General features: G+C 49.4%; 12 protein-coding genes across 12 annotated transcripts; 6 read left to right on the top strand and 6 right to left on the bottom strand.

Annotated features, from left to right (window-relative positions):
• Nucleotides 1-622: 622 nt before the first annotated feature.
• On the top strand, nt 623-3,514 carry CANTADRAFT_35488 (Arf family guanine nucleotide exchange factor; the record flags this gene model as incomplete). The annotated part of the gene is made up of 3 exons (XM_020208640.1): nt 623-1,190; nt 1,332-3,071; nt 3,144-3,514. Coding segments are annotated over 3 exons (2,679 nt in total), but the record flags the coding sequence as incomplete, so codon positions are not given.
• A 766-nt stretch (nt 3,515-4,280) lies between these two features.
• Nucleotides 4,281-4,901, top strand: PUP3 (proteasome core particle subunit beta 3; the record flags this gene model as incomplete). The annotated part of the gene is made up of 1 exon (XM_020210240.1): nt 4,281-4,901. One exon carries the CDS (start codon nt 4,281-4,283, stop codon nt 4,899-4,901), a length of 621 nt encoding a protein of 206 aa, XP_020063462.1.
• A 580-nt stretch (nt 4,902-5,481) lies between these two features.
• CANTADRAFT_52693 (uncharacterized protein) lies at nt 5,482-5,787 on the bottom strand (the record flags this gene model as incomplete). The annotated part of the gene is made up of 1 exon (XM_020210110.1): nt 5,482-5,787. The coding sequence occupies one exon, from the start codon at nt 5,785-5,787 to the stop codon at nt 5,482-5,484; it is 306 nt and encodes a 101-aa protein (XP_020063463.1).
• Nucleotides 5,788-5,944: 157 nt separating this feature from the next.
• CANTADRAFT_52504 (uncharacterized protein) lies at nt 5,945-7,234 on the top strand (the record flags this gene model as incomplete). The annotated part of the gene is made up of 1 exon (XM_020210093.1): nt 5,945-7,234. One exon carries the CDS (start codon nt 5,945-5,947, stop codon nt 7,232-7,234), a length of 1,290 nt encoding a protein of 429 aa, XP_020063464.1.
• Nucleotides 7,235-8,412: 1,178 nt separating this feature from the next.
• CANTADRAFT_41131 (uncharacterized protein) lies at nt 8,413-9,054 on the bottom strand (the record flags this gene model as incomplete). Its single annotated transcript, XM_020208855.2, has 2 exons — nt 8,413-8,836; nt 8,894-9,054. The coding sequence occupies 2 exons, from the start codon at nt 9,052-9,054 to the stop codon at nt 8,413-8,415; spliced, it is 585 nt and encodes a 194-aa protein (XP_020063465.1).
• A 669-nt stretch (nt 9,055-9,723) lies between these two features.
• NIT2 (putative hydrolase) lies at nt 9,724-10,656 on the bottom strand (the record flags this gene model as incomplete). The annotated part of the gene is made up of 2 exons (XM_020210149.1): nt 9,724-9,932; nt 9,978-10,656. 2 exons carry the CDS (start codon nt 10,654-10,656, stop codon nt 9,724-9,726), a joined length of 888 nt encoding a protein of 295 aa, XP_020063466.1.
• Nucleotides 10,657-10,786: 130 nt separating this feature from the next.
• CANTADRAFT_264018 (uncharacterized protein) lies at nt 10,787-11,350 on the top strand. Its single transcript, XM_020207756.1, has one exon. The coding sequence runs from the start codon at nt 10,918-10,920 to the stop codon at nt 11,296-11,298; it is 381 nt and encodes a 126-aa protein (XP_020063467.1). The 5' UTR covers nt 10,787-10,917; the 3' UTR covers nt 11,299-11,350.
• Nucleotides 11,351-11,402: 52 nt separating this feature from the next.
• Nucleotides 11,403-11,702, bottom strand: CANTADRAFT_6740 (uncharacterized protein; the record flags this gene model as incomplete). Its single annotated transcript, XM_020210952.1, has 1 exon — nt 11,403-11,702. One exon carries the CDS (start codon nt 11,700-11,702, stop codon nt 11,403-11,405), a length of 300 nt encoding a protein of 99 aa, XP_020063468.1.
• A 640-nt stretch (nt 11,703-12,342) lies between these two features.
• On the top strand, nt 12,343-13,851 carry PDK2 (protein kinase; the record flags this gene model as incomplete). The annotated part of the gene is made up of 1 exon (XM_020211732.1): nt 12,343-13,851. One exon carries the CDS (start codon nt 12,343-12,345, stop codon nt 13,849-13,851), a length of 1,509 nt encoding a protein of 502 aa, XP_020063469.1.
• A 639-nt stretch (nt 13,852-14,490) lies between these two features.
• Nucleotides 14,491-15,420, top strand: PEX13 (peroxin; the record flags this gene model as incomplete). Its single annotated transcript, XM_020208739.1, has 1 exon — nt 14,491-15,420. A coding segment is annotated over one exon (930 nt), but the record flags the coding sequence as incomplete, so codon positions are not given.
• A 518-nt stretch (nt 15,421-15,938) lies between these two features.
• Nucleotides 15,939-16,460, bottom strand: CANTADRAFT_6743 (uncharacterized protein; the record flags this gene model as incomplete). The annotated part of the gene is made up of 1 exon (XM_020210953.1): nt 15,939-16,460. One exon carries the CDS (start codon nt 16,458-16,460, stop codon nt 15,939-15,941), a length of 522 nt encoding a protein of 173 aa, XP_020063471.1.
• A 627-nt stretch (nt 16,461-17,087) lies between these two features.
• On the bottom strand, nt 17,088-17,921 carry CANTADRAFT_35360 (uncharacterized protein; the record flags this gene model as incomplete). The annotated part of the gene is made up of 1 exon (XM_020208633.1): nt 17,088-17,921. A coding segment is annotated over one exon (834 nt), but the record flags the coding sequence as incomplete, so codon positions are not given.
• Between the last annotated feature and the right edge of the window lie 248 nt (nt 17,922-18,169).

Here is an 18,169-nt window from a genome sequence, read left to right on the forward strand (position 1 = left end):
ACCAAGACTAAACCCCGCTGTCACCTGACACGACACCTGCACCAGCATGGGCCGAGTACCGATCAGCAGGTGCTCGCCACGATGATGCCCATCATCCCCCCAGACTGGTGCTAAAACCTGTACGGTCTTATTCACAACGTCCGGTGGACCATGGCACGGCACCATGCCCCTACAACGGCTAAGCTCGCGCCCGCCTACAGCGAGGCCCACTTCCGCATCGGGGCAAATTATTCTCACTATGTCCTATTCTTCGTCTCGCAGTGCTCATGTCAAACAATACGCAATTAGGGTGTAAAATATTATTGACGAGAATTCTCCTGTGGAACACGCCAAAATCCCGATTACTTTTCATCAACCAATTTCCAGCGGGAATATATCATCACCGGGTTTGTCGCTCGAATTCACCTCTTACACCTCCTACACCTCCTACCACCCGATACCCAGGACCAGCATGTCCTCAGTAGGAACCGTTGATTCTATGGTGACGGCCGCCTCCAACCTCAGGGACGACGAGCCCAGCGCCCTCACCCCCCCTGACACGCCTCCGTTGGCGTCGCCTTTGCCTAAGGACTCCGACGAGTCCGCTAGGGCAGCCGAAACCTCCTTCCACTCCGAGGCAGAGTACCTCGACATCGCCAACAAGCTCTTCCAGGAGGAATTCGTCTCGATCCAGCCTGAGGAGTACACCCAGTTCTTGGCTGCTGGCGACGAGGAAAGCACCAAGATCAGATCCCACTATATGAACCTCTTCGACTGGGACGCAAACCTCCTCAAGTCCACCAGAATGTTGTGTGCCAAGTTGTACTTGAAGGGTGAGTCGCAGGAGATCGATAGAATCTTATCGTCTTTCACAAAATCATACATCAAACAGCACCCTCAAAACGTGTTTTGTACCCGCAATTTCGAGAAAATCTACATCATCATCTACTCGTTGATCTTGTTGAACACTGCGTTGCACAACTCGGAATTGAACAAGAAATCAAAGATCTCCCAACCGGACTATATCAAAAACACATTCACGACCTTCATCCAACAAAACCCCAAGAGCTCCAAGAAGTTGTCCATCAAGCAACGAATCATCATTGAAAGAGAATTGAGCAACTTCTACGAAGAATTGTCGAAAAATGAATTGCATTTGAAACAGTCCGAGGAGGAGTCAAATGAAGCTGCGGCCACCACCAGCTCCCGTCGTCTTTCTCGCCATTCATCGGTGGCTAGACACAAGAACAGAAATTCCACCATCAGCGAAAGGTCTCTCGATGGTGAACCAGAATTGAAGGATTCCAAGGACGTCTCTGGTTCAGCTCACACCACCACAAAGACCCTCGCAGTCTCGACTCCAGATGCCTCTGAGTCCTCTTCGAATGGCCAGGATTCTGAATTGCCTCTCTTATCAAGGCAAGTCTCCAATTCTTCAATCTGGTCCACCGATAGTGCCAACAGAAGAAGCTCTCTTGCAATGAAGCGCATGTCTTCTGCTACTTCTGCTGTTTCACAATATACAGTCACCAACAACAACTCGGGCTCGAATGGCAAGTCCAACAGAGTTGGTTTCACCAGAGCCTTGGCTTCTGATCTGAACCAAAAGTTCTACAAAAATGGTAATAGTTCCAGAACCTCGAACGTGTCTACTGCACCATTCACCATCAGAAACCGCCAATCATTGGACTATTTGAGGGGTGCCCCAACCACCAGTTTACAAACCCAGAACTCGAAGCAGGCTACACCAACCAATGTGCATGGAAATTTACACAAGAGAGCTTCGAGATCTTCAATCATCTCTAAGGAGTCAACCAATTCCGTTAATGGGGATGATACTATGTCGGTTCTTTCCCTTGATACTGTCAATCTCAATAACTTGGATCTTGGCGATGACTTTGATCTTCAAGCCTCTTCGCAACGCCAGCAATTGGAAGATTTCAATGTTGACGACTACCAAGATCAGTATGATTTGACTTTGGAGTTGCAGGGCTCTCCTTATTTGAAGGAAGGATTGTTAAAGTTAAGGATCATGAACAACGATCAACAAGACACCACCTCAAGTGACTTGTCCAACGGTGTATCATCATCTGCCACCTCAACTACTTCCCACAATTCGACCGGCAGCAGATTCCTCTCCTTCTTCAGTAGAGCTGCTAACAATACTAACACCCAACCAAACAAGCCAAGTTCTACTGTGGGAACCTCAACAAACCTTTTGGCCAATAAGCTAACTGAAAACTTTGTAGTGGTGTCCAAAGGTGAATTATCTTTATACTCATTTGACCAAAAGATTATTAAGAAACATCAGCAAAAGATAAGAAAGTACAAGCAAAAGCAATTGGTCGTCATCACCGAGCTTGATGAAGATGAAGATGATGAAGACCAAGAGAACATTGGTGATGGTAACTGGTTGAAAAATGCAGTCAAAATTGGGAATTACAATTTATGCTCCACCTTTGCTCAGATTGAAAACCAGTCTAACTCTACCAAAAAGGCAATCTTATGGTCGTTGGTCTTCCCAAAAACTTCTAAGAAGCCAGCCAAGAAGTTCATTTTTGAAGCAGGAACCATGGAAATTGCCTTGGAATTTGTCAACACTTGTAACTTCTGGGCCGCTAAGATTACCGCTATCCCAACTTTAGAAGAAAGTGTCTCATCCATTGAGTATGGATGGACTAACTTAGAGGGAATCATTGCAAAGAAAGACCAATTTAAGAAAATGAAGCACATTATGAAGTGGGAACAGTTACCTAAAGGTATCTATCTCAGTAACTATATCGTGGCTAACCTTGAATCAGACACCGAGGCAAACCACGAAGGTATGATGAAACAGTTTGTTAAAACTTTGACTTACTATAATCATTTAAAGAAGTTGTACCATGAATTCACCAAGGACAAGTTAACTTTCCTGAAGAGCTTGCCAATGAAGCAGTACAATTGTTCCAACTATTCTAAGATTACCAGCAACTACAATGCCAAGGTACACGAATATAAGGGAGAATTGACCAAATATAAGAACTACTTAATCATTCTTGGTTTCGGCTTGCAATTGAGATTTGACTTGGAAGATCAGGATAAAGAAGCTGAACGTGAAGCTCAGAATGAAGCCAGCAACAATAACTCAACTGAATACAGTGGCGAAACTGGTGAAAGGATTCCAGACGTTGAAGAATCGGTCACTCCTAAGGCTGCTTCTATCGCTGAGGATGATGAATTGACTAAATTGGTCAAACTGGAAATCAGAAAATTATTCATAAACATGAAAGACGTCAGTAAGATTATTCCTACCTTTCAATCTTCCAAATCTATCAACAACTTGACAAATTTGATTAGGGAGCAAAACGAGGAGGACTCTGAGAAACCTACCCCTTTGGTAAAGTCTCCAAAGACATTCAAGCTTTCCAACTACAAGGATACTGAAAGTCCAGTGAACCAGTTGTTACAATCAACTAATGCCGTAGTTGAACAAGAACCACATGATGTGGTCCACAGTTACAGTACTAATACCATTAAGGAGGAGGAAGAACCCGAAGAGCAAGAACTTGAGAAAGTAGCACCTGAACTGGTGCCAGCTCAAGAAGTGGAAGAGGAGGTCATTCAGCAAGAAGAGACTGAGGTTGCCCCACAAATTGAAACACTTCCAGAGGTTCCACCAATCCCAATTGAAAAGGATTAGGTGAATTTTAGAGTAGCACTCGGTGTGATAGGTGATCTTATTTTTTTAGGACATTTATATGGGATAACTCATTTGTTAATTAGCCAGGAAGCGAACATTGACTGTTTGCCAAATGATATGCTTGATTTAGCTCTAGTTCTTTGTTAATATATTAATTTGTTAGTTGGACGACCCTATGCAAACAGAAAAATGGTACACATAGTAGATTCAGTAATAGCCACATTGACGGTCAGAACTCGTTACCCAGACCCAGCTCTCAATTTCAAACGGCCAAGTATCTCAATTGTAGCTTGAATCGCGAATTCGTTAGTTTAAACAAAAACGACTCAAAAAAATGTGCTCCGAATCTACAAAGACCAAGTGTCATGTGTCATGTTTCATTTGATCAGACAGGCTCAGACAAACTCGAAGGCTAGCTGTTTGGGTAACAAATGTACTACTCCAAACAATTTGGTCACGTGAGAAATTACTCGACCAAAAAAATCACCACACGACCGCCGCCACCAAACCAGAGAGGCAACATCACTGATTACACCAATTGTATCAAATAACATCCTTCGATACTTAAGCTTATCTCATATTTCCCCCAAACTACGTTCACATATAATAGACACACATCAAAATGTCGGATCCAAGCTCCATCAATGGTGGTTCAGCAGTAGCCATGGTCGGTAAGGACTGTATAGCGATAGGTTGTGATTTACGTTTGGGTAATCAATCTTTGGGTTTGTCCAACAATTTCGAAAAGATATTCCAATTCGGTGACAAAACCTTCTTGGGATTGACCGGTTTGGCCACCGATGTCACCACATTATCGGAAGTGTTCCGTTTCAAGAACAACATGTACAAGTTGAGAGAGGAGAGACAGATCGAACCTAAGACGTTGGCTAACCTCGTGAGTTCCACATTATACGAAAAGAGATTTGGCCCATACTTCGTGGGTCCTATTGTTGCCGGTCTAGACTCCAAGACCAGCAAGCCATTCATCTGTGGTTTCGACTTGATTGGATGTATCGATTTTGCCAAAGATTTCATTGTCAGTGGTACTGCCTCTGACCAGTTGTACGGAATGTGTGAATCACTTTACGAACCAAACTTGGAACCGGAAGACTTATTCGAGACCATTTCGCAGGCGTTGTTGAATGCCGTTGATAGAGATGCATTGTCCGGTTGGGGTGCTGTGGTATACGTGGTGACCAAGGATAAGGTAGTCAAAAGGGTTTTGAGAACCAGACAAGATTAGGTAGCTAGCGTGCTATAATGGATAAGAAGCGTATGGAATGTAGAAAATGAGTTTAAGTTCGATTTTTGCAAAGTTGTCAGAGATGAATCACTTGGTTCAGTTGAGGCTCTTGCTAGTTGCACTTTCACATAGAATAAGGTCCCAGACGAGGCGATCTACCGGATTTCTTTGAAGAGCCGTGTTCATCAGTGAGATAGGATGGATATGGAATTTTAAGTCGGCTCTTACAAGTATGAATAAGACATACCAGCGAAAGTATTTAGTTTACCAATGGTAGCAGGCTAATTTCGCTTCCACCAGGCTAATTACTATTAAATAATAAAAATCAAGAAGTCAGTTCTCTATCCGTATATTAAACCAATCTCCACGATAAATGGTGTGTAGCGTGGTTTAGGTGGGAATGGGGGGAGAACAATTTTCGTCAAATCTTGTTACGAGATCCCTAATGAAAATTGGCAGGTACCCGTATTGCAATAGTTTTCCAGTTACACGAACCCGCCCTACAAGCTCCATGTGTGTTCCATGCCTGTGCACTCTACATCTGTCCTAGTCTTCCTTTATTTACAAGCTATTTACATAATTACTTCTCGCTCTTGGCCTTCAAGTCCATCTCGATCACCTTCTTCAAGTACCCGTTCTTGCCGTACAACTCCTCCTCGTTCTGCTTTCTCTTCTGTTCGAGTCTCTTCTGCTTCTCGCGGCTGGCTCTGATTCTTGCGTTGGCATCGTTGGTTCTGGTGTGGTGCAAGCACTTGGAGAGCTCATCCTTCTCGAAGTTGCAAACCCCCAATGCCTGCTTCAAAAACTCTTGTCTGTGGCACTCTTCAAGAGCGTCCATGAGCTTCTCGCAGGTGTCGAATCTGTTCTTGTCTAACTGTGGATGCATCTCGAGGCAACGATGTCTGGTGGAGAGTGTCTGGCAGTGTCTGATGACAGTCAAAATGCGTTCGTGATCAAAACCCGCCCAGTGGGCGCACGAGCGCGCGCAAAGGCCCATACAACACCAAATCGTGTGATTCCACCCCAACACCAAACTGACCACGATGTCCAAAGCCGCCGACGACGTGTTAGATTTCATCAACTCCTTGCCCGACTCCAGATCAGGCACCCCCAAGCCCAAGAGCGCGGCGGGAAAGGACGAAAAGGACGAGGACTTCTTGGAGTTCTTGGATGAGTTGGCACAACACGAAAAGAAGAAACCAGCCACCCCCAAGCCCAGCCAGAAGTTTGAGCCCAAGAAGAAGGACAAGGAGGAGTCCAAGGAGCAAGAAACCAGTGCAAAAGAACCTGTTCCAAGCAAGCTGGAGCCCAGCGCTGGCACCGAGCCCCAGAGCGAGGAGGCCCCAGCCGCCAACGCCAACGAAGAGCTCGACATCGACCCCATTGGCTCCATCACCAACTGGTGGAGCAGCGAGGGCTCCACCAAGGTGTCGTCCCTCTGGGGAACCATCGCTTCCAACGCCCAATCCTTGGGCGAGCAAACCTACCAATTGGCATCGACTACAACCAATCAAATCAACCAACAGAGACAGAAGTTCTTGGAAGAAGGTGGTGATGACGCGTTCAGTCCCGAGCAGCACATTGGAAACATCTCGGGCAGGCTTAATTCCATCTTGTTGACCATGTCCAACCAGATCAAGCAGGGCTTGATCAGTCAAGACGACGAACTCTTAAATGTGTTGGTGGTTTATGATATGTACAATATGAGTTACTTGGACAGATTGATCTACGATAATTTCAACAGGGTCATGACCCAAGTGGAGGGCGGAATCAAAGTGTCTGTGAGCAAGATCAACCACAACGACAACTCAGGCTCCTCCGACACCGACGCCAAGATCAATTTGAACATGTTCCACGGTAAGGTGATCGATGGAGAGAAGTTGTGCTTTGCCAACTTGGAGTCCAGCATCAAGGACTTTGAAAAATTGACCGGAAACCAGGAAGAAACAGCTGAGAAGAAGGAAATTGACCAAATCAACAAGTCCAATGTGTTTATTTCGGTGCAGCCTATAACCAGTAAGTTGGAAAATGCAGAGGAGACTCCTGCCGGCGAGGACAAGCCCGTGTTGATCGAAAGTAACAATCTGGACTCTTTCTCTTTCACAATTATTCTCAAGGACATCACCAATGACATCACCATTATTACCAAGACCCAGCCATTCCCACTCAAGTGGGCAAAGTGGTTGAACGGAGAGGGCCTGGATGTTGCTGGAGAAGAAGGCGGGGAGAGCGTGGATGCCAGTGAATGGGTCAAAGACTGGATTCACGGAGGCTTGGACTTGGGATTCGGGGTGGTTGCACAGGAGTATGTGATCAAAAGAATGGGCGTTTAGGGGCTGTACCGGTGCTTTGGGACTAGGTATAGCCTCATTTCATTGCACAACTCCAAGGTGTCTAACCAGACAACATGCAGGTAGCACGCACTATGTAACTTCTACTTGATAAGCAAATTAGTGTGCATGTGGAATCATATGATAATCTCGATTGTGAAAAATTATTCGCTATTGAGAATTCTCTTTCAGTTCATGCTTTGGTGAAATTGCTGGAGGTCCTTCCCTAGAGTTCAGCCCCCTTTCCATCAATTGTAGTCCCCAATCCACTGCTCTCTACAGTCAATTTGGGGTAGGGGCATATCCTCCGAATTGCACCCACATACATAGTTCCAGTGGACGAGATGGCCAATGGTTATCCGGTCTAGTCTATTCTATTTCCTAGTTATTATTATGGCCGCAAACTGTAGCATTTTAACATCAGGGCTTGTGAACAGTCCGCCTCAGGTTGATGGTGGCTGAAAGAAGCGCATAATACGGATCGCACGCGATGCTCAGCCGGGCCTATTCCTGTCTGAGGTGATTGGCATTTTGTGGGATGTATAAGCTCCTGTATACTTTGTGGCCAGGAAAAGAGGAGCCCGGGTAACTTCTAGGCCGTGGGCAAGAGCCCCAAGTCTTCCACATGTGGATACAAAAATAATGCAATTATTACTTATGGCCCAGTGATAATGACCAGGAAATATTGAAGACCATGGGATTAGTTGCTCAAATCAGCCTAACCGCATTGAAGCTAGGAAAACTTAAGTTCCTATGAAATGGCCGAAACAATAAATTCAAGAGACAAAAGAAATAAGCCATTAGTATCGTGAATTATTGAAAAGTTAGGACATACAGTGCAGATAAGCCATTAGTAGAATAGTATAGAGCATATAGATAAGCCAGGCTAATATTCAAATAATACAGAGCAATTTGAAGTACTAGTTAATAGCCAGACCAGATTTGGGCAAATAACCGATTATGTTAAGAAATAATATACCACAAATTCGGGTAGATCACCGATTAGTATGTGAATAATCACTAAAATAATATGGAACAAACTTGGGTAAATGGCCAATTAGTACGGGACGTATGGATAATGGTTGCCATTCGGGGCTACAGGATGCTATTATTAGATTTATTACCTATGTACTGGCGGTCTCATCTCCGGGGGATTATTCTATAACGATGAGACACGGCCCCTAAAACAAGTCGGCAAATTCAGCAACGTGTGGGTGAACCAAGCTGTGCTGGTGGATGTGTGCCTGCGACAGCGGGCGGGATCTGGCGGAATTCACCGCAGTCAGGTTCGTCAGGTGCTGGATGCCACACAGCAAGTAGTGTTGCATGATGCGATCAAACGAGGCCTCGTCGTTTGCCACCAACTTGTGATCGTAGTCGATGATCACCGGGAACTCGGTGTGTGAGAGCTTGTGGAAGTCCGACACGCACAAGGGGGCGTGCTTGGGGGTGTTGAGGAGGCGACGCACCACATGGGTGTTGTGAGGGTGGATGTCTGCGCACTCGTTGACAATGAACTCGTAGTCGGCAAATGTGAGCAGCTGGTTTGTCTTGAGGTTGAACGAGAACTTGGCGGGATCAGCAAGCTGGTTGGTGGAGGAGGCGCTTCTGGTGACAGCTGTGGGCTCGTAGCGGGTGCTGGTGCAAGGTAATGTTGAATACTTGGAGAGCTTAGCCAAAAGCTGAGACGAGATGGGAGAGGCAGGGTTGTGGTAGATGGTGAGGGGGGATTTCATGGCCACGGGGGTGGAGCTAGCGCCTGCGCTAGTTCTGGCCCCGGCAATAAACGACTTGGAGTACTCTCTGATTAAGTGTCTAAACATGGTTGAACATCTAGATGAAAAAACTGCAACGGTTGCCGCCCTCTTATATATTTGCATCCAAGGGAGGGGAGATAAGCTCGTATAGCCTTCTCCTCTTTGGCGTGGGCCTAGAGGGGTTTTTCCGGTCCAACGCCAACAAATGCGCCAGTGAGGGGTGGCAGGGAGGGGTGCTATTTTTGGTGGACGAAGGCGCTCCGAAGGCGGAACAACCACAGTCCCAACACCATCGCGCGCGTCCCAGACAGGTTACCACGCCGCAGCCACGACGTGGTGCGATTCCCCTCTTCGCTGTGGGCGCGGGCCGTTATCTTACGATGGCGGTGCCAGCCTCCTATTACCCCTCCGTTCCCCTCCCATTATGGTGGTGTCTATTGAGGCTATGGACTGAAAATTGAAAACATCTGGATCTGGCAGGTCCCTGGTACCCCTCCGGTGGTGTACGATCGTACTAGGGTCGAGGGGGGTAGTAAGGATAAGCACGGTAGGGATGGTGGCTACACCTCCGTTTGCGGCACCCGTCCCATCCCCTCGTTGGGCCTTCCCTGCGCTTCCCCTCCCTCGTTCCAGGTGGCAGTTTATTCTACTCGCACTGCTCGTTCTGGTGGCGTGCGTTGCTGCTCATCGCACCAGGCGGCCTTTGACCAACGATGGTGCAGCCATTCCCCTCACTTAGATCTCGTACCCAAACACATCGGGACGCCGATGCTCAAGCAACGGCATATTGCGACGGATTTGCTCCAAGCTGTCCTTATCAAGATCGGCCACCCCCAACTCGTAGTAGTCGCCGTCGCTATCAGCAGGCCCACGCGCAGAAAACTTCGATAGCCGCGCAACCACCTCGCCCCATGGCGACACAATTAGCGACTCGCCATAGCTCACTCGCGCCAACGGCGCACTGGACCCCCCAGCACCACCGCCACTACTGGCCTCCAGGTCAGCCTCAGTGTCGTGTTCACCGCACTGCGCTGCCATCACCACATAGCTCTGGGTGTCGATAGCCCTGGCCCTTGCCAACACCTCCCAGTGGGCCTCACCCGTCTTGACCGTGAACGCGGACGGAAACGTGATGATATCTGCCCCCAACCGTCTCAACCGAAGTGCTAGCTCAGGGAACCGAATATCGTAGCAGATAGCGAGTCCCACCTGGAAGGCGTCGCTGCCACCCGTACCCACAGGGGGAATCACCCTGGAGCCAGGCTCTACCGAGTTGCTCTCCTTCAAAGTGGGCCCATCCTTGATGTCCACGTCAAATAGGTGGATTTTCTGGTAGGTCTCCACAATCACGCCGTGAGGGTCGATCCAGAGCTGGTTGTTGCGGACCCGCTTGCCGCCGTCTGTGGGCTCGTGGATCCCTACCGCCACGTACAACAGGCCCAAGCGCTTGGTCTCCCGTTGGATCTCCTCCACAAAATCCTGGTGGACCCTTTTGGCGAGATTCAACGAATGGGCTGCATTTTTGGAGAGGTAGTCGGTGGCTTCAGGAAGAAAAAGCACCTGGACTTTGTGGGCGGCTGCCTGAGCGAGAAGCTTCTTGACAATGCGCGCATTGGCAGCGATGTTCAGCGACGAGCACAATTGGCCCACTGCAATCCGTAACGACATGTTGGTGGCGGATGGCAGTTGATCCGTGTAATTAGGGTGTAGCTATGATCACGTGCCATGTCAACCGTGTGGCTGATAGATGTAGGGCGCGTGATATGTCACGTGATCCATTGCGCGTGATTAGGAAAGCTGCTGAATAAGCAATTTCTCACGTGACTCATTTCGGTGAAGGTACCGCATAGGCATGTTACTCGTGATCCATTGCACGTTATTTCTAGCCCGTGATTTAGCAGTTTTGAGCACGTGAGTGTCCCCGTGGTCATGCGCGTTGCCCCCCACTCTTATCGCTCCAATCCTTTTACCCCCGTTATCTCGCACGTGATGCAATTCGGCCACGGATGTAGCCAGAGGAATGATCTGATATTTCTCCACGTGGAGATTTCTGGATCATTTGCGGAGGTATACAGATTTCGACCCAGAAAATATTGGAAATCCTCCAAAGATAGGCAATTCCTATGTAGAAGAGAATTCGTATTGATGACCAACCTCTCTGGTGCGGCCACCATATCAAATTCCCCCGTTCATAACAGAAATTCGATTGATTTTTCACAGCTGGCGGCTTATGCGGATAAACGGCTGAAAGGGGCCCTTCCCTGTGAAAAACGCATCAATGCGATAACTGCTGATCGCATTGGCACTTGAAACTACACGATGGTTAATACTTCGTAATCATTAATCGTTATATACAGCCTAGGCTAGTAGGCGGGAAGAACTGAAAGGTATGGTGTGACAATGGGGCCATTGGCCTATTCGTGTCTTCTGACAGGGCCGGCAGTGTGAATCTCTTCGCTGGAAAAGATAGATGGCTCGAAGGTCTCGAAGTTGTATTCTTCGGCACTGGCACTAGAAGTACCGGTGGCGTGGGCACCGGCACCAGCAGCCAAGACGTCGTCGTTGGCAACAACGTTGTGGCTGGAGATGTTGTTGAAGTTGACACATCTCTGTCTGGACGAGAAGTTTCTAGCAATGCTGGCCTTCAAGTTCTGGTTGACAGGTATCCAGCATCTGGAGGCGGTTTTGTAGGTGGAGATAAGCTTAGCGACCATGGTTATTGTGTTGTGTTGTGTTGTGTTGAGTGATGAGAAGTAACTACCTGGGGGGTGGCAGGGATATTTATACCGTGCCTGGATGGGAGCCGTAGATCCGGGGAACTTGAGTCATCTCGGAGTAACGGACGCACCACCGGGCGTGAGTCAGATTTGCTGCGAAATTCGCACCCTCGGCAGATCGGGCCCACGGACCTGCAGCTCCGAAATGATGTTATCGCTGGCAATGGTAGAATACCCCCGAAGGATGTTGGGCCAATGGGGCTGAGGCTCCAGGGGCTAGGGGCGGACCATGTGGTGCCGTATTGTCAGCATGGGTGCAGAAACCGTCGCAAAAGGCCCCCTGTGGTCCGAGCACCTCGGTGGTGCCTGGCGACCAAATGCCGGTCGGTACCCGACCATCCACCCGTGACCTACCTCCCCTGGCCCGTGGCACACCACTGATAATGTCCGTAGGCCCGCAACACCATCCGAGCGGCCGAGGGTCGTGCGCGCGCACCCCCACAGTTCACGTGCGTGTGATAATCTGGGGTTGACTCAGTCCACCATCCGTCCACCGACCCCAGACTTCCTTCCTTGCAGCCTGCGTTGACCGGTTGCATCTTCCACAATTCGATCCTTCTTCCAACTCTTCGCCACCATGGGAACCGCCTGGGAATTCACCACCCAGCTAAGGAACAAAATATACCAGTATGCTTCCTACAAACAGACGTCCATCTCGTTGAGACAAATGGTCCAGTTCGGGCCCAACCCGCTGCCAGGGTCCATCTTTTTGGCATCGCAGTTCATTGTGGAGGAGTTGCCCATCCGCTTGGCCCTCAAGGTCAAAGATCTCGACAACGCCCCCCTCGGCTTGAACGAGCTGCCCTCCACCATCAAGGTCAAGAGCTGGTACGCCCAGAGCTTCCAGGAGTTGACAGAGTTGCCCAAGCCGGAGATATCGGACCACCTCAAGAAGCTCTTGTACTCCAACAACCTCTCGAACGGCAGTGTCAAGGACGTGGCCGACGAAAGCCCACTTCTCGAAGAAACCACCAACCTTGCCAGCGCTGAATCCACCAATCCCGCCATCAACAACGTGTTTTCCGACGACGGTATCGTAGTCCGCCACTCCAACCCCAGACAGCAATCGCAATCGTCCAAGTCCCGCAGCGAAAGCCCGACCTTTGGCAAGACCTACTTCCATCCATGCCCCACCAACATCGTGTGGCCCAAAGAGGTCTACGACTACAACAAGCTGGTTTACGATGCCTTGACCAAGATCAAAAAGCGCCACGACGCCACCGTGGCCACCATGGCCCAGGGTGTGCAAGAATGGAAAAATACCCACAAGACTGTGCAAGTCAACTCCCAGATCCAAACATTTTTAGACAGGTTCTACATGTCCAGGATTGGCATCCGCATGTTGATCGGCCAGCAGGTGGCCCTCAATATGGCTCAGGCATCCCCCACCAAGCAACGTATCTCGCTGTTCTTGAACGGATCCAAAGGCAACAACAAGTCGTCCAAGTCCAACTATGTGGGCGTAGTATGCACCGACTGTAACGTGGGCGACATTGCTCAGGATGCCATTGACACAGCTAAGTACATTTGCGAGGAGTTCTATGGGTTATTCGAGGCCCCCGAGATCCAGTTGATTGCTCCCCATGATGCAATCAGCTTCATGTACGTTCCAGGCCACTTGATCCACATGCTCTTTGAAACGTTGAAAAACTCGCTCCGGGCCACCATCGAGTTCCATACCCCCCGCTTGAAGGCCAAAATGATGGAAGAGAACCCCCAACTCAAGGAGGAAGATATTGACATCAACGACTTGGAGTTCCCTCCCATCAAGGTGATCATTTCTGAAGGCACCGAGGACATTGCCATCAAAATCAGCGACGAGGGAGGAGGCATTGCTCGGAGTGAGGTGCCCTTGATCTGGACCTATCTCTACACCACGGTCAGTGAGACCCCCGTTTTGGAGCCCGAGTACAACCAGACCTCATTTAAGGCGCCCATGGCCGGGTTCGGCTACGGATTGCCCATCTCTCGGTTGTACGCCCAGTACTTCGGGGGAGACTTGAAGTTGATCTCGATGGAGGGCTACGGCACCGACGCGTACCTCCACTTGAACCGGTTGAGCAGCTCGTCCGAGCCTTTGCCTTAGGCCGCGCTGCCTGCCGGTTTTCGTTGCCTGTACCATAGCCTAGATAGCAATAGGATGCTTTATTAGTAAGTGCTTATGTAAGCCAGGGCCCCGCGCCGCCCACTGTCACAAGACATCCGAGGCCCTCCCCCCAGGGTGACCCCCCCGCCGCGGCGTGCCACTGCCCGTGCCACCGCTCACGCCACTCCGCGGTCTTCCCCTACCCTCGCTACCGTCTCCTCCCAGCACCTCGCCCTCTCGGCTACCCCACCATTGACTCACGTGCGACTCGTCGAACCTCTCCAAATTCTCAACCCTTCCATCACTTCGTCTTTACTTATAACCATGTCTGCTCCTAGAACCAAACCGTGGGAAGTCAGCTCAGGAACATCATCAGCAGCAGCTTCAGGAGGCGACTCAAGCATGTCTAGCATCAACAACGTCGGCACCGCCACCAGCATGGGTGCCACCACCACTGGAGCAACATCAGCAACTGGCGCCAGTATCCCAGAAAGACCAACATCATTAGCATCCGATTTCTCCAACATGGCCACTAGCAGCCCGTATGGAGCAGCAAACTCCTACGGCTCGTCCTCGTACGGCTCCCGTCTTGGGGGATACGGATCGTCCATGTACGGAGGGGGAGGCCTCGGCTCATCCATGTATGGAGGCTACGGGTCTTCAGGCTACGGGGGCTACGGAGGATACGGCTCGTCCATGTATGGAGGCGGACTTGGATCATCCATGTACGGCATGGGCGGCTACGGAAGCATGGGAGGTATGGGAGGTGGCATGTATGGCCAACCAGGCATGATGGGCCAGGGAGGCTTGGGCGAAGGAACCCAGGCCACGTTCCAGCTCATCGAGTCCATCATCGGAGCCGTGGGTGGCTTTGCTCAGATGCTTGAAGCCACATACATGGCCACACATTCTTCCTTCTTCACCATGGTGTCTTTGGCAGAACAGTTTGGCAACCTCAAGAACGCCTTGGGCTCGTTGTTGGGGATCTTTGCATTAATCAAATTTGTCAAGAAGATCTTCTACAAAATCACCGGCAAAACTTACAACTATGGACTCAACCTCAAGGAGTTCTCCAAATTCGAAAAGAACCAGAAAAAGTTAGAAGAAAACATCAAGAGACAACAAGGTGGACTTGCAGGTACAAATAAGCCCAGAATCTCATTCAAACCACTTTTATTATTTTTGGCCGCATCCATCGGATTCCCATACTTGTTGAGCAAAGCGATCCAAAAGATCAACGAACAACAACAACGCAGACAGCAGATGATGGGCGGACCAGGAGCCGTAGGGCCAGACGGCCAAATCGACCCGGCAAACTTGCAGTTTGCCAAAGCATTATACGAGTTCAACCCCGAGAACCCAAACATGGAGATCGAGTTGAAGCCAAACGAATTGGTGGCCATCTTGTCCAAGTTGGATCCATTGGGAAACGAAAGTAAGTGGTGGAAAGTCAGATCTAGACTGGGTAAAGTCGGGTATGTACCGCTGAATTATCTTTCGGTCATTGAAAGAAAGGCAAGCATGCCGAAGCAGGTAGAACCCGCTCAAGAGCAACCTTCCTACCCAATACCGCACCCTGAAGAATTGAAACCCACCGCCGATAAAGGTATTAATGCTGGAGAATTCCACAACTTTGCAAAATAGTGTATGATAGAGATTAATGAATATTTGAAACGAAGCCAAACAATGTAGCAAATAGCAAGTAAGTATTTCCAGGATTGGATCGTATTTACTGTGATAGGAAATTGCGGTTGAGTAGAAGATATGGCGACCGACTGAATCATTCCGAAATGATTACGAAAACATTACAAAAATATTACGAAATTCAACCTATACTAAATGGCTGAGAGATTCGCTGGAACTACACGGTGTTATTATATGATATGGATGTTCTTTCATTGCGGTTCATATTACAACAACTACAATTATTTGCTAATCAACTTGCAATAAAGGTCCACCAACTACTTGTATGGTAGTGAGGAATCTGGAGCAAAGCTAATTTTACCTACTACATCAATTGTCATATTTCATTGTTCAATGCATTCATTACGTACATTCACTGTAGCATCATTTTTGATCAGAAGCCTCTAAACAGCGTCATCTGGACGGTTTTGTTCAGTCTCAGTCTTGGAGCCCTTGTCTTGCAAGTCCTTGTACCCCTCGTGGTTTTTGGCAACCTTGCTCTTGGCGTTGTTGGCGGCGTTTGGCACGGCCTTTTCAGCCTTGTCTATTCCGTCGGCTAACACTTTGCCAGTCTTCTTGTTGGCCTTGTCAGCAGCATCAGCCACTTTGTCACCAACGTTCTCAGCGGCCTGCGACAAGTCGTCCTGGTTAGGCGTCACCTTTTGAGCCTTGTCTATTCCTTCAGATAACACTTCGCCAGTCTTCTTGTTGACCTTGTCGGCAGCATTGATCACGGTGTCCTTATTTGGGGTGACCTGCTCGGCTTTTTCTATGCCGTCAGCAGCAACCTCGCCAATCTTCTTGTTGGCAGTCTTCAATGCCTCCTTGGCCGCATCAATCACCCCCGAGTTGGCAGGGGTTTGACTGAATGGTCTCATCGAGGATGAGATGGTCTTAGTTTGTCTTAATGCAATTTGGCGAAACATGTTTGTAATTTCTCTTTCTGTTGACAGCTAAACTGGTGGCTCCTCCTATATATACCGCTTGCAATTTTGAGTGGATTGCTGACCGTAGCAACCATTGCTTGAGACGGATGCAAAATTCTTGCTGTGCGCGACTGCACACTACCACCTGGTTTGTGGCTGTTGCTGCCATAGATTGCTGTCCACAACCGGGTGCCATGACTTAGCGACCCCAATGGGGAAGGTGGCTCAGGTGCCTGCTGTATGGAAGGAAGCAGCTGCAGGGATGATGTAATAGAAGGGCTACTCAGGTCTATGGTAGGGGTGGGTTCTGCCTGTAGTTCTTCTTCTCTCTGGGCCCCCAGACCGCGAGTGTGGCGCGCTGGTGCCCATGCTAGGGGACCCCAGCGACGATCTGGTGCTGGACGAAGTGGCAGTTGAAAGCGTGGCTCGCTCTGAAACTGGCGCAGGCTCATCTTCAGGAGTGCTTTCAAACCACGCTCTCTGTGCCGGCACCGCGGGTGGAGCTCTGGATGGAGGGTTGGTGTCTCGAGGCGTGGTCTGCCTTGGGCCATTTGTTCTGGGGTTGGCCATGCTGGTGGTATCAAACGCGTGGAACCTGGTGGGCCGTTCCTGCGCCCTATCTCCGGAGTCAGGGAAGGGGAACCGTCTTGGAAGAATGAGGTTGGGCTCGCGGGATTCGGTTCTCTGCATGCCCAAATTGTAGGGAGTAGCCCAGTCCTGGTGCATGAAGGAGTCGGTCAAAGGCGTGATGGAAGGATTGAACGGACGACGGTAGGGGTTGAACACGTCGGTGGAGTGGTTGGCGAGGTGGTTCACCACGTCATTCGGGTCGTTGAAGTTATGAAACATGCTGGCACGAATTTGATTCAATCGCTTCAGCTTCGGATCGTTCTTCTTGGCTTCCACCTCCTCTCTACACAAAGGGCAACTGACGTTGCTCTTCAACCACTCTATAATGCACGATTTTCCAAAGATATGGTCACAGGAGGGCATCTTCACAGGCGTGTGGGGTGCTTCTTCCTCTTTCTTGGATGGCTTCGCCGGCTTATACCCGGGAAATGCTTCTTCTAACGTCGTAGGAGTTATGGTAGCGAGGTTTCGCATGGGAAACCTCGAATAATGACATATTTCGTCGGTAGGCATGAATAGCGACGGATCGTTGAACTTGTCAGCTAAATCAGGGGTATGTGTTCTTGCGTGGGACTTGTCGTTCGCCGTGGGCTGGGAGCTGGTTTTGGTGGCAGAAGACACCTCTTCGTACAGCTCGTAGCAGATAGCACACTCCTTTTCCTTCAAGTCTTGGATAGGCACTTCTCGCAAGCTATCGATGGCGTCCTGCGATGCCAGTTTGCCATTCATTCTGAATCCAGGAATGCCACTGGCGGTAAGCGCTCGTTCAAGCACGTCCCGGATCCATATTGGGAGGTCGCTGACGCCTGTTTCCACGTCCACGTCAACGACGGTATTGGCAAGAAAGTTGCCACGATTGGGGGAGTCCATGGTGAGGATGCTGGATTGAATGCGATGAGAGGGTGTGGTCGATGTCGGTGTCGTAGGTGAAGTTCTTGTTGGGGATGTGTGTGTGGAGTCCCTGCCTTTGTAATGGGTGGATTTGTAAGACGTTTCGATTGAATGACCACTTTTACCCGCTTTTTGCCCGTTGGTGTTGGTGATTTCGGGGCCTTCTCCTTGTAGTTAATAAGGAACTC

Source organism: Suhomyces tanzawaensis (assembly GCF_001661415.1).
Source record: "Suhomyces tanzawaensis NRRL Y-17324 unplaced genomic scaffold CANTAscaffold_5, whole genome shotgun sequence".
Taxonomy (NCBI): domain Eukaryota; kingdom Fungi; phylum Ascomycota; class Pichiomycetes; order Serinales; family Debaryomycetaceae; genus Suhomyces; species Suhomyces tanzawaensis.